This window comes from Protopterus annectens, chromosome 1.part2 (assembly GCF_019279795.1).
Source record: "Protopterus annectens isolate FY-2018-M chromosome 1.part2, PAN1.0, whole genome shotgun sequence".
Classification (NCBI taxonomy): domain Eukaryota; kingdom Metazoa; phylum Chordata; order Ceratodontiformes; family Protopteridae; genus Protopterus; species Protopterus annectens.
This window is the reverse complement of record NC_056727.1, coordinates 589,174,971-589,196,351: the sequence shown is the minus strand read 5'-3', so window position 1 is coordinate 589,196,351 and position 21,381 is coordinate 589,174,971. Positions and strand designations below refer to the sequence as shown.

General features: G+C 38.0%; 1 protein-coding gene across 1 annotated transcript in view; it reads left to right on the top strand.

Moving 5' to 3' along the window:
* HHIPL2 (HHIP like 2) overlaps positions 1-21,381 on the top strand; it is a 772,856-nt gene that overhangs the window by 478,396 nt on the left and 273,079 nt on the right. Inside the window, exon 3 of the mRNA XM_044057856.1 lies at positions 20,822-20,965. Within this exon, the coding sequence (XP_043913791.1) occupies positions 20,822-20,965 (144 nt within the window). The remainder of the gene's footprint in view (positions 1-20,821; positions 20,966-21,381) is intronic.

Genomic DNA, 21,381 nt, shown 5'->3' with positions numbered 1-21,381 from the left:
AATGTAGAATTTATGCATCCCCAATTGCAGACCCTCAACCTGGCAGCTTGGCTTATTCCCTGACCTCTCCTCAAGCTGCCAGCCTAAGCAAACAAGTTCTAGATGCTATACATGAGGCCAGATGTCCCAGCACTAGAAAATCCTATGCTGACAAGTGGAAAAAAATTTGCACCTGGATCCAGGCCAAGGGAGCCAGAACAGCACAGCCCTCTCTACCTCTTATCCTGGATTACCTGGCAGACCTACTATACAGGGGTCTATCTTTCTCTTCTAGTAAAATTCATGCCTCAGCCATCTCTGCTCATTTCAGCACAGAGCCACCGCTATTCTCACAGCCTTTCATCAAGCAGTTCCTAAGAGGGGCTAACAACTTAAGGCCACCCAGAATAGCTCCTACCCCAGCCTGGGACCTTAACTTTGTGTTGGAAAAGCTCACCCTGCCCCCCTTTGAACCTGCAGCTTCAGCAGAGTTAAAATTTCTCTCTTGGAAGACAACCTTGCTTCTGACCATCACTTCAGCTAGAAGAGTATCAGAGCTACAAGCACTTATGGCTGTGGAGCCCTTCATAATTTTCCATGCTGACAGGGTCTCCCTCAGGACTAACCCATCCTTCATGCCTAAAGTGGTGTCCAGTGTAGCTCTCAACCAATCCATTCATTTGGCCACCTTTTTTCACTAACCCACAAAACAAGGGGGAAAAGATTCTGCACTCTCTAGATGTGCATAGACAGCTCAGATTCTATCTGGACAGGACTAAATCGTTTAGAAAAACTGATCAATTGCTAGTCAACTTTGCTGCAGGAGCAGAGGGCAAGGCCATATCCAAACAAACAATATCCAAATGGATAGCACACTGCATCCATTTCTGCTACAAACAGCATGGGAAACCACCCCCAAATGGGGTCAGGACACATTCCACCAGATCAACCTCCACCTCTGCAGCTTTTCTCAGAGAGGTCCCCACCAGGGCCATCCTGGAGGCTGCAACATGGACATTTGTTCATGCCTTCACCAACCAATTATCACCTGCCTATCTTCTCCAAATCCAGGGCAGGCTTTGCCACCACAGTCTTGCAGGGCATCCGAGCCAGCCGCCAGTCTTCTTGACTGCCTCCACCATTTTCTTCAGCTTTGGGAATAAACCCAAATGTGATGACTGCAACAGTGAAACATGAAGAACATAGTACAGTTGTGTACACTTACCATAAATGTAGATGTTCGAGTGTATTCACTGCTGCAGTCCTAGTTTCTCTCCCTCCATACCCTTTGTCTCTCTCTCTCTCTCTCTCTCTCTCTCCTTACAAGGAAATTTTGGTATTTACTTTCTACTGGTGGTGTTCCTCCATCATAACCTAGCTCCCCATTGGGGGCTTCTGACCGTTAGGGCAAGAAAAACTGATGTAATGGCATCATTTACCTGTTTTTATAACACTGATGAACTGACGTCAGTCCTGGAGTGTCAGCAACCGATGCAGAAATACTAAGCCTGTGGTATTCGGGCTAACTGAGGGCTACCCCTGGCAGGATAACCCAAATGTGATGACTGCAACAGTGAATACACTCAAACATCTACATTTATGGTAAGTGTACACAACTGTACTTTTTTAACATAGCTGAAAAAAATGTGCATTTATCCTTTGCTTCAAAAAGCTAATTTCATTTCATGGTTTATTTTACTGGTCCTTATATTGCTTTTCAATATCTTGGTAGCAGGGTCTCATTTTTTGATCTAAGTGGTCTGTTTGGGTGGTATTGAGTTAGAGTGGAGGTAAGGGCAGGTCAGTCAAGGGGCTTATAGATAATTTTGTGGGCTATAGTGAATTGTTGATGAATTATTCTGAGAAGTTCTAGCCTTATTGTATAGTTTAAGGAGTTTTTCCTGTTGTTATAAAGTTTGTTTATGTCAGTTTATTTATTTATTTATTTTACATTTGTTTGCCAGGAATGTCCACTGGGCCAGAATGAGCCCATTTTCAGTGGAGGCCTGTGGAGAAAAGCTCCAAATAGACATGTGTACAACAAACAGTACATTTGACAACAAGTACAGCATACAGTTAGGTTACATATTGAAGTTAAAAATAAAAAGGAGAAAAAAAACTATTAGCTACAATATGTACTATTGAAATGTTAACAGTCATAACAGTCATAACAGTATATAAACAATTGCATTTTGAATTACAAATCGAAATGTTGACAGTCATAACAGTATATAAACAATTGCATAGAATACAGGTACAGTTTCGCAAATGGAACAGTTGGAAGGGGTCAGGTTATGTGGGGTGCGGAGCAGGAGCATTGCCAATGGGTAGATAGATGTGAATGGAGGGGATCTTTGAAGGACCTAGCATTATTGGTGACTCTAAGTGATGTCGGGAGTGAGTTCCAGAGTTTGGCAATACAGAAAGAGTAGAGTGCATGCCCATGAGGGAGTGCAGGTTTTTGGATGAGTAGCAGGGTTTCGTTTTTTGATCTAAGTGGTCTGTTTGGGTGGAATTGAGTTAGAGTGGAGGTAAGGGCAGGTCAGTCAAGGGGCTTATAGATAATTTTGTGGGCTATAGTGAGTTGTTGATGAATTAGGTATTGGGGTAGCTCAAGCCATGTGAGTGCATGAAGTGAGGAACAGTGGTGGGAGGAGTAGGTAGCATTAGTTGCAAATCTCGCATTTTTATTATAACAGGTGTCCATTTTGTTTTTTAGAGATGTGTGAATTTTAGTGAGGAGGGGGGCACCATATAGTAAGGAAGGAGGGTAGTAGAAAGGTAGAGGCCAAGGTTTGTTTGGTAGTGGGGTTGAGGAAGTGTTTATGCCTGAAGAGGGTTCCTAGCTTCTGGTGTTGTTTTTTAATGTTATTGTGGATGTGCTGGTCAAAGGTTAAGCTTTCGTCAATGGTGATGCTTAGCAGTTTTGTGTATGGTACAACTTCTAGGGTGGTTTTATTTAATGAGTAGATTTTAAAGTCTGGTTTGTTTATAATGGTGGTCTTCTTAGGGGAGAAGAGAAGAAGTTTGGTTTTGTTAAGATTGAGTGCAAGGTGATTGTTAGTCATCCAGCTTTCAATGGAGGAGAATGCTTGCTGTGTTTGTGAGAGTAGTTCAGGTATGGTTTTGGAGGTACAAATTATAGTTGAGTTGTCTGCATATTGAATAACCGAGTTGTTGGGGACACAAGAATGAAAGTCATTAATGAAAATACTGAAAAGTAGAGGGCCTAATATGGATCCTTGAGGAACTCCTGTAGGGGTATCAAGGAATGGTGAGGTTGTTTCAAGCCATCTAGTGGATTGTTTTCTATTTGATAGGTAGTTGGAAAACCAGAGCAGAGTTGGAGGGGACAGGCTCAGAGCTGAAAGCTTGGAGAGAAGTAGGGAGTGGGAGATGGTGTCAAATGCCTTGGACAGATCAAGGAAGAGGGAGGAGACAAGTTTTCCTTCATTACGTGCTTGGTTAACAGTATTTGTGAATGATAGGGGAGCAGTGGTAGTACTATGAGCAGGGCAGAAACTGTGTTGACAGGAAAATAGAAGATTATTGTTCAAGAGGTATTGCTGGAGCTGGCTGTGTATGCATTTTTCTAAGCTTTTAGAAATAGGGGACAGTAGAGCTATAGGATGGAAGTTAGAAGTGTCAGTACTATTACTGCCTTCATGTAGGGGAAGAATGTAGGCTTTCTTCCAGATGGTGGGTATATATGATTCCTGAACTGACATGTTTAGGAGTATACTAATAGGGTAGGAGGTGGCTGGAGCTCACAGTTTCAGGTATCCTGGGGGTAGATTCTCAGGGGCATAGCTTCCTTGTTTTAGTTTAAGCAGGGGTTTGTTTATAGTAGATGTTGGGATTGGAAAAAGAAAAAATATGGTAGTGGGGGGCCTACTACGTGGTTGTAGTTGGTGGAGTGGTTAGTTTAAGAAGGTGGGGGTGGGAATGTGGCATTTAGTTTGGCTGTAGTTTCTACAAAGTATGAGTTAAAGATTGTGGCGATTTCTAGAGGTGTTTTTTCAGGATGTGGACAGGGATTACTTTTTGAACCAGGGATTAATAGTGTGGATATTGAGGTCCAGAATTGTTTTGGGCTTTGTATGAAATTATGCTGCAGTTTAATATAATGATTTTTTTTGTCAGTGATGACTAGACATTTTACTTTGTTGCAAAGCTGTCTGTACTGTTGGAGATCAGAGAGATTGGTAGTTGTATGGCATTTTTTTCCAGGCTTTGTCTCTTATGACCATGGCCTGCTTGGTACTTTTAGAGATCCAGATGCAGTTTTTTTGTTTCCACTCTTTTGCGACACAGAGGAGCATGGTCATTTAGGACTTTTAGGAAGGTTGAATTAAAAAATTCAACTGCTTCATCTAGAGGAAGGGTCTTTAGTATGTTCCAGTTAATAGATTTTAGATGGTCATTAAAAGTGTCTTGGTTGAAATTAGTAAGGGTTCACCGGAGTATATAATGATGTTGTTGGGCAGTTGGGAAGTCTTGCATATGGCATAGGCTGGCTGGAGGTCACTGATGTTGCAGGGAAGAGATCCTTTTTCGGAGAACTTGTTGGTGTCAGTAACTAGGATCCAGTCTATGATTGAGCCACTGCTATTGTTTTTAGCTGGTCTGGTTAAATTTGTGATTACTTGGGTAAAGTTGTAGAGGATGATGTTGGGGGGTAAGGCGCTAGCTACCTGATTGAGCCAATTTATATTCACATCACCACGTGTGATTATTTTGTTAATTTTTGGGGAGATCCAAGCTAAGATTTCTTCTAGAAGTGGGGTATTATTTCCTGGGGGTAGGCATAATGTTGTAATACATATCCTTTTGTTATTATTTAGTTTTAGGAAAGCGATTAATATTTCTGCATTTGAGAATTGGGGTATTGAGGATGAGTAGGGGGTAATGAAGAGGCTATGTGGAAAGAATAGGGCAATGCTTCCTCCTTTTTTATGGGGTCTGTCTGATCTGAGGCAGGAGTAACCGGGTGGAAGGAATTCTGGGTCTTTGATTTATGGTTTTAACCAGGTTTCGGTAGTGGCAAGTATGTCTGGTTTAGTCTGGGATATCCAGGCATGGAATTCAGGAATTTTATTCCTAATACTTTGTTTAACACCAGGAGGGGTTGTGTTTACATTTCCTATTGTATTTCTCTCTACTTGGGACTGCTAGAGCTATGCATTTGTCTAAGTGGGCATAAACTCCTCAGTAAAGTTGTCTGCTGTGTTGATGTCAGCACCAGTGATGTCACGGGTACATTTAGCAATTTAATGTCCTTAAATATGGAGCTGTTGTAACAGGGGTAATGTGGTGTTGAAAGCAAATCTCACTAATTTGTGGTCCGACTTAAGTGAAGAAGGAAAGACTAAGGGAGTGAGGCAGGTAGAGGCCATATTAGTGAGAACCAGCTTCAGAATATTTTGGCTGTAGTGGGTTTGCTCATTATTTGATACAGGGAATTCCTGTTTATCAAATCCCAAAATCTCTGAGCATACCCTATGTTAGAGGTATAGGTATTGTAGTCTATAGCTTTTTAATAAAAGTCACTATTAAGTACTGTGGCCGGGCACTTCTTGGGCTAGGCTTGTAAAGGCTGCCAATGAGATTTTGGTGTGTTTTTATTTTTTGACATTACAGAACACCAATCATATGGTCTTAACCATATGAAATTTGATATTTTGCAGGTACCTTAATGTTTATGGACATCAGGCTTGGTCTTAAACTCTGTGTTTCTGAAGTACAGCCAAGCAATCCACTTATGTAGTAGTTATGAGCTCAGAAAAAGGGGGCAAATTATAGCATGTTTTTGGCTAGTGGGATTTGGCCTTATTGGTCTGGATGTATGAGTAACTGCTTAAAAAGTAAATAGTGAAAAGTAATGTGCATTCAGTAGCCATGTAGGTGAAACTTTGATACATCCTTAAGGGGTCATTTGCATATGTCTCATGGGCGTCCAGTATGTAAAGTTTAAGGTATTACAAGTGGAGACTCTTGCTTAGCTGAGTCTTTCTTGAAGTTTTTACTGAACAGTTTGTGTGATTTTTTTTACCCTTTGTTTGTGTGTGTGTGTGTGTGTGTGTGTGTGTGTGTGTGTGTGTGTGTGTGTGTCCATGTCTGTTTGTAGTATGTACATCTGTGTATGTGAGTGCTTGAGATAGGTGGCAGGATGCACAGTGTGGGTCAACTGGAGACATGAACACTTCAGAGCAGACACCAAAATATCCCCAGTTGTAGAGAAGGTCAAGGAAAACAGATTATGGTGGTTTGGTCCCATGTGCAGGAAAACAGAAGATGATTTGATGAAAAAAGATTTGGAAGAGACAGTAAGAAGGCAAAGAGAACTGAGGACATCCAATCAGGAGATGGATTTCACGAGAGAAAACCTGTAATAGAAGATAGGAGAATGTTACTGAATTGTGAGAGGTGGCTAAATTTGACGCAACATTCTGACCCCATGTAGGAAAAAATGGGTAAATGGTGGTTGATGATGATAATGATGTGTAATATCTATAGCACTTACAAGATGATTTGCATACCACTGAATTATTTGCTTTTTTCTCTCATCATTCAGTATAACAGACATTCTTTAGACAGCATTGCTTAATGTCTGACATTAGTTACATCCAGCCATGACTGTTAAGTTAGATCATGTGCATATGTCAACCAGCTTAAGGTGCAACAGGTAGTACACTTGCTTTTGGTGCAAAAGGCTATGGGTTCTATTCCCATACCAGGTTGATTGTTGGCGCTGCAGTACAACATAAGGAGGGGTGCTGTATTCCTCAGTGTGTCATCCTTCAGATGAGACATTAAACTGAGGTCCCATCTGTTTGAGTCGCTGGTAGCTAGGGTGGAAGTTAAAGATCCGATGACACCTAACAGAAAGAGAGGGAGATATTTCCTGATGCCCTGGCAAAATACCACCTCAGGTCTTCCTTGGAAAGAGACTAGTAGGACTACATGATTAACAAAGAATAAGTAAAAAATAGTATGGCATCAAGAAAAAAGAGTGACGCTTAAGAATGACAAAATAAATACTACATCAAAATGTCAATGAGAACGTGTACATAAGAGAAAAGACTCCGTTGGAAAGTCTTCAGGAAGTTCATATGAACTACAGAGAACAGCAAACTGAACTCTCTCAAAAGTCCTTAAAGATTACTGAGCTAGGAATTACTCATTTCAGAAAAAAAAACGTAAAGGTCATTGGCATCCCATTTGAAGAATATAACTCTAATATTCTTGCTTTTCCTCAATAGGAGCTGCCTTAGGACTTGCATATTTGTTTACCACCAAGGGTTACTAAAAAAAGAAAAAAAATAGCTCAGCAGTTTGGTAGATTTTCTACTAGGCACACATCTAGCAGCATACTAAATGTATTACATAATTTCCAAACTAAAGAACTCTTTCTTTCTATATCAGAACAAAACAGAGCCATCCCATAAGAAGAGTCTTTAACTAAAACTACTTCAGTCTGCCCAAACTACTAGGTTTGTGAGAAAGGAACCAGCATATTGTTGTAGTTCCCACAGGTGGTGGTACACCTGAATATGGTTAGGAATGTATTTGATTCAGCAGAGTAGGTGAAGACATTTGTTGTTGATGGCTGCACATGCCATACAAATGAGGCCAATTCCATGGGCAATAGTGATTTACATTTATTTTGCAAAACTGCACCTTAGTGCATGTAGGATGAGCTGTAGTCCGATCTGAGATAACAAGAAAAGAAAGAAGAATCAGGGGAACTGTAGTGGGAAACAAGTGTATTCAGTCTGTAGAATATCTTTGTTACTGAATGTAGCTCCCTGCAATCCATTTGTCTTTTGTTGGAGACATGCAACTGGAGTGACTAAATCAACAAATCAGATGTGTCTGAGCAGATCCGAGTAAAGTAGATGAACTTTCGGCATTTATCTTTATGTCTGTTTAAAGGATTACATAATCATTTAATCAGAATAACCTTGTAGTGCATGAGTGGCACAATTACCCTCCAGTATTGGGAAAAAGACAACCTAGCTGAGCACTACTCTAGAATGAGACCCAATATTAACAGTGCTTTGAAAGGTGCTTAACTACTAATGACCTTTCTGAATGCTGCTAATTTTGGGTCTCACACAAAGCAGTAAGTTCTGCCAGTGCTTGCTAAAGGCCTTACCATCTTTCAAAGCCAGTAAAGCACTTTATGCTTTTTTTTTTTTTTTAACTGTAACCAGTAGTAACTGGAACAGACAAAGCTTTATGCACTTAAAAGAATTACAAATGGTTCCCCAATCATAACTCCCCATTATGTGTTCTTGACATGGATGCTAGGATTCACTTCTTGAGCTTCGCTCTCGAGATGAATTTCTTTGTATCCACTCCCTAAACACATAATAACATGGTTATGATCAGAGGCCTGATTACAATTCAATATATCCTACACCTTCAGACCTTCAAAAAATAAATCTATCAAGTTTCAAATGAGAGTCAATATTATCCTTTCCCTTCTGTGATTCTAAGCATAGGGCTTTGTGAGTGTGTGTGTGTGTGTGTGTGTGTGTGTGTGTGTGTGTGTGTGTGTGTGTGTGTGTGTGTGTGTGTGTGTGTGTGCGTGTGTGTGTGTCAGTGCACATTCACGTACATTTGTAATTTGACCTTGATCACCATGATGGGGGTTTCCTTGCTGAAATGATAAGGCTGTAAAGGGAAGACTCAGCAACTATTTGGCCAGAAGCTCTTTCTGGTCCAGTGGTAGTCGTACTAGCATGGTATGGTGAAGGTCTTGGGTTAAAGTCCAAAATGAGTGCCAGTGTTATCCTATTATGATTGTTATCCATAATAAGTAATCAAAATATCTCTAAAACACCTCTGTAGTTTCTAAATCTCTCAGGAAAAAGGGACTGTACTGATTTTATTGCTGAATAAATGGACCTGGCTGCGTGGCTAAGAGGGATAAAGTCTTGACTATGACCCTAATGACCTAAGTTTCTGTAGCGGCTTGAGCATTGGAAGGGCTGGGGGGTGGGGGAGATGGGAAATGAGCATCTATGGCTTGCCCATCTTGGGGGAAAGGGTGCGTTGATTCCAGTTTGGCTATTCTAACACTGGAGGTGGAGGTCTAAGAGCATAAAAAACAGGTATCAAAATCGGGGGGAGGGGGGACTTGTACTACAGCTGCCCAAAACAGTAATAGTAGCCCTTGTTTGCACATGCAAAGGAGCACGTATGCACAAATAGTGGGGTATTTGTAGTCCCTGGAGTGAAGCAGGTATAAACATTACCACTGGTGATGGGGTTAAGACATAATGTTAAAATGCCCTCATTGCTGGGATGCTGGTGAGATCGTGAGCAACCCTCATGGCTACCTGGATGATAGCTTCCCAGACAACCTTTGCACAAGTGAATTTGGTGGTGATCCTTACCTGTAAGAAATTAATGGGCTCAAGTTTGAGAGGGGAGGCTTAATGATTAGCAGGCATGAGGGCAAGAAAAAATTGTTGAATAAATGTGCTTTACTGAACTGCTAATTGCTTAGCTTGGGTGAAGGTAGCTTTGCAAAAAACGGCACTGATATGTCTTCTATTTGTCAGGTCTGTGAAGATTTCAATGATTATAGTCTTTCTTGAGTTGTAGTTGCACTGAGTACAGTTGTTAACAGCAGCATGTATCGGTGCCATGGCACAGTTATGAATATTACCAACGAAAAGCTGTGTCACTCATATCATATAACACTAAACCTCGTAAAGGTAGTAATGTTTCCATAAGGTTCTTGAAGATATATGAGGAGGAATTTTTCAACATAGAGTCTGTTATAATCTACATCCTAGTCCCAGAAATGACACCAAAGAAAAGATGAACTCTTGTTTAGTGTCACGAATAGAGAACATAAAGGATATTAAAGGAGGTCTGGGCATCAGCCAGTTAAGTTATTAGTCAAAACAAGGGGTATAACATAACCTCTTCTTATTTACTGTGCGTATTTCTGTGATTTTTTTTTTTGTGTTAGCTGTATCATTTTGAGGACATCTGGATGTCCAATAGGCTGTACTTTAATTGTTACAGAAGAATTACTCAGCTCATGAAATACTAAATTGCCAATTTCATCAGAAACAATAAAACTGAAAAGAAGTTATTAAAAGTTAAAGAATCATAATCTTAAAAAATACTGCCACTGTCAGCAGCTTTTAAAGAAGTGTCATTTAAAACGTATTCTCAGTACTTAAATTAGGTATTTTGGTTTTCATGATAATTTTGAATTTGTTCATTCATTGCTGTCAACCACTCCTATACATGCAGAATTATGTCACTAGTCATATTACAGGATGCAGATCTCCTCAAATCACCATGCTGTATAAGGAAAGCAATACAAAGAAATGAGGCAAACATACCCATTTTAATACTAAAGTATATGCCTGATGCAGGCAAGACTCTGGCTCTGAGCAGAATCCTACCTCCACCCAAAATAATGCCTAAATACAAACGCAAGATAATTGATGTCAGTAATTGCCTAAGAAGTTTGTGTTATTCTGTGGGGTACTAGTATGTGTTAGCCTAGAACAGATACGCTAGAGATGCTCTATCCATCTCCCTTCATGACTTTCACCTGCCGTCCCCATTGTGTCTTTTTAGGCCAAGTACAACTAGTGGACATTCAAATATAGTACATAGTGACATTGTAAATCCTGATTCTGACCACATCAAGATTCTTAGTGCCACAAGTCTTAACAGCAAGCTGTCTGATCCTAAGGGTCTTCCGGTTCTAGAACACATCCATATCCGTATCTGTGTTGTAACTGAGACTTGGTTTCACCACAAGGATAGTACTCTCTCCTTATCTGAGTTCAGTGATTTCCATGAATTCAGATCTAAGGGACACTGTAGAAGCATCTCCATGTTTGCCAGTGGTGATATCACCTCTAGGCAAAACTCCCACAACATTCTGAATTTATTGAAATCCACCTTATACTTAATAAGAGTAATTATCAATTTATTGTCTGCTTTTTTAATTTCTTCAAGTCTTTTGGGTTTCTAATACCATGACAGGAATGGACCCCATTCCTAAGTCAAAGTATGGTTAAAGTTCATGAAATTAGTATTGTTTCGATCTTTGATGTTGGCCAGAAATGCTCTTTGCAGCACCCGCAATGTGCCCAGAACTGATTCCTTCTGTAATTCATATAGAGTTATGTGTATTGGTAACATATCTAAATATGACTGTAAATTCTTTTTTTAAGATCCGTTGCTCCTACTACTATTGGAACTATCTGGGTTTCCTTCTTCCACATTGCCCTTGTTTCTGCCTACAAATCCTGTTTTTTTATGACTTTGTGTTTTTCTGTATGCAAGACAACTGTAGTCACTGTATGTAGCAATTTTAATGATCAATGCTACTTTTGTCTTCTTTCATGGACTACTATATCTGTTTTTCTCATGTCTATTTTTCGAGCTGTTGGTAATGGGTGATCCCATGTGATATAAACATCATTTTTATGATGCTTTGGGGCTAGTGTTTCCAGTGTTTTTCAACTACTTCAATATTATAAAGTTTGCACAACCCCCAATGCAACAGTCTTGCCACATTATTATGTCATTCAGTATATAGTCCTTCTGCCATTAGTATATCGCAACCAGCAACAAGATGTGCAATTGTTTTTAATTCAGCTTTACAAACCCCACATTTGTCTGTTTCTCCTACATGTTCAATGGACCTTATAAACCAACGTGTATGTAATCCACTATCTTGGACCACCAATATTAATCTTTAGTCTTTTGGTTTAAATTAATCTGTCCTTAACCATTCCTGTGTTTGATCCTGATTAGCATGAGGTTGTTCCAAGACTTCTCTATACTTGCAGTTATATTTATGCTCGTTCCCCATTTCTTACTTTCTCATCTGATCCTTCACATTGCATTCTTTCTTTTGTTTTTTGGCACATTCAGTTGCTGCTTGATTTTTATCTACTTCTGGTGTGATTTCCATTCCTGCTTGACATTGATATGCTTCTGCTAAACTAAGCAGGGAAGTCATCTTAGACTTATTCTCCTCATGTTTCAAAACTTTTACTTTGTTTGGGTCTTTTGAGGTCAGCAGATATGTATGCAATCCTATATCCAACGATTGCAGATGTGTGCATGTAATCAATTTCAAGGAAGCCCATGTCTCCTTCAGATAGTCTTGGTATACACTGATTTTTATAAATCATTTAATAAGCATGAAGCATTCTTCTTATTTTCCTTTACAACTGATCCAACAACTTTTGAGACCAGTCAACCACTCCAAAACTGGAATTTAGGACAGGAAAAGCAAATTGGTTTATAGCTTGGACTTGGTTCCTAAATGTCAGTTCTGTTTTCAGTATTAATTTTAGTCTTCTGAAATATTCCTTGCTAAGTTTTATTCACATTTGTTCATGTTTTATTGTTGATCCTTCATCAATTCCCAAATATTTCACACTCCCAATTGCTCAAGTTCTTTTATATCACATTCCTGTCCCAGGCTGATGTTTTCTTGGTGCTGCAGCTTTCCCGCTTTAAAGGTTGCTTTTGCACATTTATTAAGACCAAAGGACATTCTTATAGCAACTGAATAAGTTTTGATCATTTGCAGTTCTGCTTTCAGTTTCTCATCTGATGAACTATACAGTTTTAACTCATCCACAAAAAGAAGATGAGAGTGTTTACTCTTTGTTGGTTTCTGGGAGCCAAATTATAACCATGACGTAATCTGTTAAGCAAGCAGCTTAATGGGTTAAGGGTAAGACAAAAGAGCAGCTGTGACAGAGTCAACTTGGAATATCGCCCTTTGAATTTTTATCCCTGGAACAATAATGTGTCTTTTTTCATGGCTTAACTGCAAAGTAGTTTGCCAGTGTTTCATGGTCACTGTAATGTAATTAATCAGTGTAGGATGTACCTTCCATGAATGTGGGATACTGTCAAATGCTTTTGTTGTAGTCTATCCATGCCATACTTAGATTCTTCCCCTTCTTACAGTTCTCCATTATGACTTTATTTAACAACAAATGATCCTTTGTTCCATATGACTTTCTTTTGTTACCCTGTTGTTCTAGTGCCATGATTGGGTTTTCTTCTAAATGACCATAAACTCTGTCTTCATCAATTCCAGTGTACTGTTTATATGTCGTCGGAAGGCAAGTTATTGGTCTATAGGTTTTAGGCTAGCTTGCAGGTTTACTCTTAAGTAGGAGTATTATTTTTCCTAATGTTAACCAGGTTGGTGTCTGTTCAGGGTGCACATATAAATAATTCTTACTCGTGGCTAAATCTTCATGTAAGGATGTTAATACTTTAGCCAGAAGTTAGGTACTGAATCTGGGCCTGGAGTTTTCCATTTAAGAATTCTTCTTAACTTTGTTTCAGTCTCTCTGGTTTACATCCCATTTCATATCCTGTACATTTGAACTTCTTATTCTTTCTTTTACTTCTTCTATCCATTTAGAATCTTTGTTATATCCACAGGATCTTTATGGATAATTCTCCGAAATGTATTTAGTTCTTCTTTTTTTGGTGGTGTTTCAATTCCTTTTACCTCGTTTCCCAATACTGTACAAAACCTTTTGGGTCATCAATAAATTGCTTATTTTGTACTTTTCCTTTATATTTATCTGCATGTCTTCTTAAGTTTTTCTGCCTGTGCTGATATTTTTAGTTTATTGTTTGTGATAGTGCATGATAGATCCTTATCTGTTCTGATATTGTGCATAGCTTTTAAAATGTGTATCTTTCTGAGTATTTTTGTTGATCTGTTCCCTCTTATATACTCTTCTAACAGTGACATTTCTTGTCTTAATTGCTTTATAGTTTTCTCTATTAGACACTCCCATGATGACATTTGATTTCTCCCCTTCCTTCCCCTTACTGCCCTGTGTTTTTATGGGAAGATCCTGTTTACTTCTGTTATATTGCATTAATCTTTATGAACAGTTCTAATTATTGTGTTCATTTGTTTTATCAAACTTCTAACTGTTTGGGATGTATTCGCTTTCTGTAGTCTATTTGTTTCATTGATCTTAATATGTCTGTCCATCACTATTAAGTCAAGCAACTCTTCTTTTAAATAATTTTATTCTAAACTGAGGGCACATTCTTTGTTTTCCACTTCCTGTGGGCATTCTATAGAAAGTTCCAGAACATTTTTCTGTGCCACATTCTCTTCAGTTTCAGCCTGTGTTATCTGTTGCTCTTTCAAAAAGGAACTTACTGGCCTATCACTCCACAACATTGACTGTGTCAGAGTTGCCACAGTTTCCTCTTCCTTCCCTTGCTGTGCAACTCCAACTGAAATTTTGTTATGGTTTCCTAAGGAAGGCTCCAAAGTATCTTCAACTGATCGGATGTTATCCACTCCACTGGTTTCTCTTAATTTGTGTATCTATTGCTCTGTCCTGCTGTGATGTTATCAATGATACATTTTCTACACTAAATCCTTCATTTTGCAGGTAATCCATAACCCCGGTTTCTGTTTCTTTAACTTCTCCATTACTAATCTTCTTTTCTACTTTTCATCTTTATTTTCTTATTTTTTGTGTTGTAAAATTTTCCATATTTAGATACCTTTACCTGTATTTCTCTTCAAATACCTTTGGTGGTGCTCTTTTGGTATTGCTGATTTTGTATTGACTAGTTTTGCCTTCTCCTTTGAATAAATATTCCACCATATTAAATGTCTTTTTCTTTCCCATGTCCACGTTTCTTCTTCAGAAGTCGACTACTCCTCCTGTTTCTCCTTGCTTGGGGGACTCATTGTTCCATCATGCTGTGATATAACCTGTGTTGGACTTTCTGCACTAAATCCTTAACTTCACAGGTATTCCATAACATCAACTGCTGTTTTTTTAACTTCTGCTTTACTAATCTTCTGTTCTACCTTCATTCTTTGTGATTTTATTTTTTGTATTGTGAAATGTTCCATGTCTGGATGCCTTTGCTTGTATTTCTCTTTGAATATCTTTGGGGCTGCTTGTTGTGTATTGATTAATTTGGCTTTCTTCTTTGCTAAAATATTGTACCATATCAGATCTCTCTCTTTCCCATGACCATATTTTTTATACTTTTCAAAAATCTCTAAATTCTGTTATTTATATTTTTGCACTTCTTCAGTCACTTCTTATTCTGAACGGCCCAAGGTGTCTTGGTCTTATAATGTTTTTCATAAATCTGTTGCATTAATGAACACAATTTTTTATATGAAGCTTCTGACAGTTTTTCTTGTGCAAGTGTTTTATTTTCCTCTAATTTCTGTCAATCTTTTTTTATATCTTCTGTCTGAAAATCCTGGGCTTCTTGCACAACAGTAACAATACATAATTATTTGCTTATCCTCAATAGTCCACTCTGCCATCTTTATGGCTCTTTTTGGGCCTATCAGTTTTTGTGATATTTGTGGAGTACGAGTTCCTTCTAAAACAAGGGGGCCATCCTCCTCCTGAGCCTGACCTAGACCCATTGTAGTAATGTTTCCATGTCTTGAGGGTTATACACTGTCATTTTTTCCAGTCCTGGCACCAGTGCACGTACCAGGATTGGGCACTTTTTATCTTGGGTCTTGTGCACCCAGCTATCTTTTTTTATTTTTAACCTGCTTCTGTCTATGATATATGCTATACAAAATATAGTCTGTATATCAGTATTGTCTTGGTGAGATTTTGTGAAAAACAGGCTTCACCTTGTGAAGGTAGTCACCAAGACTTGAGGATAAATTAAATTCTAGCAATACTAATTTCTTTTGCTTGCTGATTTATCATCTATTCATTTGGACCCCTCATCTGTCTATTCTCCAGTAGATCATGATTGATTCCTAACTGTACTAAGTAAACTACTCTTACATTTATATTGAGTGATATTAATTATCCTTCAATTAACTGGTGTATCTACATCCTTAAATTTAGGTATATTTTAAAACTCCTAGACCCAGTAAATGATAATGTCTTTGAACAATTAACTAGTTCACTAAGCGCCTGAACATTCTGGACATGCTCCCCACCAATTGTGCCAAAACCTTTTGTATCTCCGTCCCTGGTTAAATTGGATCACCAATTAATAACATTTTCCCTTAAAGCCACTAACCCCACAATGGTAAAAAAAATCTTAATTCAAGAATTTTAAATTTATTATTATTTATTTATTTACATTTGATTACTGGGTAGTGTCCGACTGGCCAGTAGCCTGTTTTTAGCAGACTCAGAGAGAAAAGCTCCAAAAAGCTGCATAATAGATAATTTGAAAAGTGACATACAGAGAAGGTACAAGTAATGCTAACAGAGATTAAAACATTACATGCAGATAAACGCAAAATCAATATATCACAGAGTCATAAACACAAGTGATGATCATCAATAGAAATTCAATAACAGTTTATATATATATATATATATATATATATATATATAAAATCTATCTATATATATATATATATATATATATATATATATATATATATATATATATACGAGTCTACTTTAAATAACCAAAAGACCACAACACCGAAACCCAGAAGATCGAGACCAGAATCACGAAACCGCAGAACACCGAAAAGCGTGAAATTCAAAATCCTGACATTACGGGAGTTTGATATAGCGCTTTTGGTGTTCTGCAGTAGATAAGTATGTATGTGTAAGTGTAGTTGTGAGGGGTATTGCTGTGTGTAAGTGTGTGTTGTGACTTTGTGAGGGACTGTAATGTGTGGGTGTGAGTTTGCCTTGTGTGTCTGTGCGATCTCGGAGATAGAATATTAAAGTGGGGGGTGCAGGGGGGTTTGCCTATCAATAGTGTATGTTGGTGTGTTTACTAGTTTGGGGTAGTTGTATGTGTGTTTGCGTGTGTTATGTGTGTGGTTTACAGTTTTGCGGTTGTTGGTGTTTTGGTGTTTTGTGATTCTGGTCTCGGTTTTTTGTGTTTCGGTGTTGCGGTCTTTCGGTTATTTAAAGTAGTCCCATATGTATGTTTTTATAGTAAAAGCAAAATTCAGTAGAAGGAAGGTAGAAGCCAGATTGCCAAGGCAATAAGAGGCCAAGGGAGAGAAAGAAAGTGTATAAGAACAGTGGAAGGCAGGTTTGTAAAACTTAAACTGGAGATGTGCAGGAGAACAGACAATGAGTCTATAAGGACAGTGAGAGGTAGGTGTGTAAAACATAGCCTGGAGATGTGCAGCAGGACAGCCAAAGGCAGGTGTGTAAAACTTAGCCTGGAGATGTGCAGGAGCACAACCAAATGAGTGTATAAGGACAGTGAGAGGCAGATGTGTAAAATGTAGTCTGGAGAGGTGTAGAAGCATAGCCAATGATTAGAGAGATATTCTTTTAGAAACTGTTTGAAATTATATGTATTTGGGTGGATAGAATATGCGGGAGAAGAGAATTTACAAAACTCTTGTTATGAGCTGCCTAAATTTGCTTGCAATGTCATCACTCCCCATGAAGCTTCAAGTGTTACTTTTTCATCTAAACTTTACTCCACCATAAAAAGGTGTGTAGATCTAGTATTCCCGACAAGAACCAAGTGTAATGGAAATTCAAAATAAACCATCTTGGTGGTCTACCACTATAATGGAAAATAGCTGTAGTTGTGTCTGTACACAAAGGGGACCCTGCCACATACCATGGGAATTATAAGCCCATCACTGTAACTATTGTAATTTGGAAGGTCATTGAGTGTATCATATCTGACCTCAAACTATGATATTAAAACTCTCATAGAAATGGACTCACACCAGTTTGTATTTTTTGTCAATTGAAGATTATGTTTACTCAACTCGGTAAATTTCTTTGCCTTACCAAGACAATGCATAATGGCCATATTGAGTCTACACAGCAGGTCTGCATTTAACTAGATAAAAGAACTAATGATAGGCCCTTACATGGTAAGATTGGCTGCAAACTGGCTGAACGTAGAACTCACTCTAGGTAGCCAGAACCACTTCTGAAAGGAAATTAGTGACAAGTGGGTACTACAGAGTCCAGTAATGGGATCCCTCCTTTTTGGTATGCACTTTTCGGACATCCATACCACAAACCCTGATGTATGGGCATCCAAATTCACCAATGATTGCAAGAGTGATGTTATTGTTATTCTCCCACTGTTACAGAATCACTTCAGCAAGAACTAGTCTTTGCAAACCAATGGTGTTCAGAGAAAGGACTCAAACTTAATGCAAACTAGTGTAGCATTGTCATATTTGGGAAAACGACTTACAGCATAGCCGGTATACCACTCCACATGGACAAAGTGGTCAGGGATCTTGGCACCTGGTTGACAGTTCCCTCATTTTTGACTACCATGTTGCAGCATATTTAGGAACTCCTTCTATCCAGCCTGAGTAATTTCCAAATGTATGTTATCTAGATCAAAAGATTTTGTTGTCTCTCTCTCTCTATTCTGCCTTATTAAGCCAATTATTTAGTACAGTGTCTCCTTCGGTATTTATTTAGCCAAGCAACTATAAAGGCTCCAAAGCTTCTTCACAAAAAATATCATTGGCTTAAAACTCCTTAACTACCAAGACAGAGGAGATTTTGAAAAAAAAGTTTATATGTTCTTGATGTATACTTGTATTTTTCATGTTAGTTACTTGCATTCAGATCTTCATTTTTATTTCATCTTTCAGTGCTCTGTAGGTCATCATGAATCTAGCTAGCATACTGTAGTTCTTCCACATTTTACTGTCATGTACTTAAAAAGGTACCATAGTTTGTTTCAAATGAAAGTCAGTTGCTGTTACATTCTAAGCTCATACCTACAGCTGGATATAAAAGACCTTGCACTTAGCTGCAAGAGGCAGTTGAACCTAAGATAAAAGGTAAAGGTGGAACATCTACCTGCATTTCACAAGCAATGCTATTGCTCAGTCTGATAAGCCCAGGAGTCTCTTTAAGCTGTAACAGCTAAGGACCTGGAGCACTGTGTTAGCATGTCCAACAAAGTTAAGTGAATATTTGGGGATGTGGAAGTTAAGGCTGAGCAAAATGGTAAGCCTGCCATCTAGTTTACATCCATGTTTGCCCCTTATGCAGATGCAGGTTTAGTTATGTTGTTGATAAGGAAGCTCTGTTTGTAGGTTGTTTTTGCAATCATGTTTGTCATTTTCACATGTTAGGTTGACCTTTGCATAGTCAGCACTTTGCGGTTGACTATGTGAGTGTCAATCATTGTAGGAGTCACCAATTCCTTATATAATTATGTAATCAAGCTTAGAAATGAAGCACTGTGAGCACCCTGAAGTTTAGTTAGCTTAAACCGTCAAATAGTGGACAGGGTCCGACTATTCAGGTCAAAACAACTAGAAAAAATAGGAAAGAATAGCCTTTTGAGCTATTCAAGTTAAGCTAAAACACAAGCAATAGTAGTAAGAAATATTTGTAAATTGAACTCCAAACAGTAGTAAAAAAATCTTGTTGCGATCAAAATTTCTTCACTTTTGGAATAAAAATAAGCTTCGCATTCTTTATACCAAAACAACAAATTTTGTTGCGATTAAAAATAGCTTCACTTGTTAGTAGCAAAACAATTCTTTATTAGTATCAAAACAAGAAGATTTTTTGTTTTGGTACGAAGAATATGAAGCTGTTTTTATTCGCAAAAGTGATGAAATTTTGATTGCTACAAGATTTTTTACTACTGTTTAGAGTTTAATTTACAAATATTTCTTACTACTACTGCTTGGTGTTTTAGCTTAGCTCAAAAAGCTCAAAAGGCTATTCTTTCATATTTTTATATAATTATATAGTCTTATACCTACATGTATATATGTGCATGTTTGTATGCATGCATGTCAGTAACTATATACACACATATGGTTCCCATATATTCTCATGTATTCTCCCTATCCATTTACCATAATACCCTGTGTGCTCTGTATCCCATACTTAAGTACTGTGCTAAAAACCTGATTCTCAGAAATCTTTGCAGTTATCTCTGTACTCTTGCATACTATGCCTTACATACATTGTCATTAAACTGTATAAAATGTGTCTGAATCTCATTATGTCGCATTGATACAGTATTTTTCTTCAGGACTCACAACTGATCTTTATTACTACAGTTATAGATTACCTTCTCTCACTGTTTTATATGTGGCATGGTATCTGAAGCAAATTGGGCTACTGATCCCTTCTCTGACGGTATGCTGTGCCTCACTGAAGGCATGTTCTGCTTCACTGAAGGCATGCTCTGCCTCATTGAACTGGACCTTTTGAAATGCAGCCCAATATTCTTGTAGCATGAAGGGTACATTTATCACTATAGTAATTTACAATAAGAAGTAAAATGCTGTTTAATAAGGAAAAGTGCAATTCATAATGCTTCACTTTGTTTATGAGTCTACTTTTCAGTTAGTCTGTGCAAAAGCACCATTATGATATAAGCAGAGAAAAGTAACCCATTTTAAAAGTGGCATGCCTTTACACTGGTTTGATGCAACAAATCATTTTATATGGCCTTTCTTGTGCATTAAAAGCTATACCTGTATCATAATGTTACCAGTTTATGGTTAAAGTACAAAAACAGCTGTTGCACTGTATCACAGATGGGAAGAAAGATGTGATATGCCACGTAGTATTAAAATAGTACAGATCCTAGACAAAGTAAGAGTTGGATGAGCTCATTTGGTTACCATTTGTTATGCAGCTTTCAATAAGTCATTTTGTTTTTTTATGAGCTTTGGTGCAGATGGTCATGAACATCTGTGAAAGCAGCAATTTCTTAAGGGATAGGATATATAAACAGCTGCATATAATATGAATTATGCATGTCACAGAGAAATAACATGTATTTATGCAAATTACAATTAAAACTGCTTGTCTGAATCTGCAAAAGTACACTTAATTCATATCCATTTGTGCTTTAGGAAGTTACTTGAGGTTGTAGAACCTGCTGCAAATCATAATGGAGGACAGCTGTTATTTGGCCTTGATGGTTATCTGTACATCTTCATCGGGGATGGAGGAAAAGCTGGGGACCCTGAAGGAAAATTTGGATATGCTCAAAACAAGTAAGGCATATAATTTCCCCATTTTATATAATTTGTTTTGTACTTAGAACTGCACCATGAGTAGGCTTTAGTGATTTGAGCATCACTACTACAAACCAGTTCTGATCTCTGTTTACTTATCTAAAAACAAACATAGTTTTGTGTTAATGCTAACTGGTTAGTTTAATGACAAATATGGTATCAAACATCTGAGCTGTGTCTTACATTTTTGATTGCTGTGGTATTGTGCCTGATGGCAAGGACCAGTGATGTTCTAACTATAATTATTTTTGTATATGGGTCACACACACCCTGACTATAGCGACTAATGAATTTTCTGATGGTGTGTACATTGTTCTTGCATTAATGTAAAATATAATGAAGAGTACATATATTATGGTTTATAGTTTGTAGGAAAGGTAATTAATGCTTTTGTT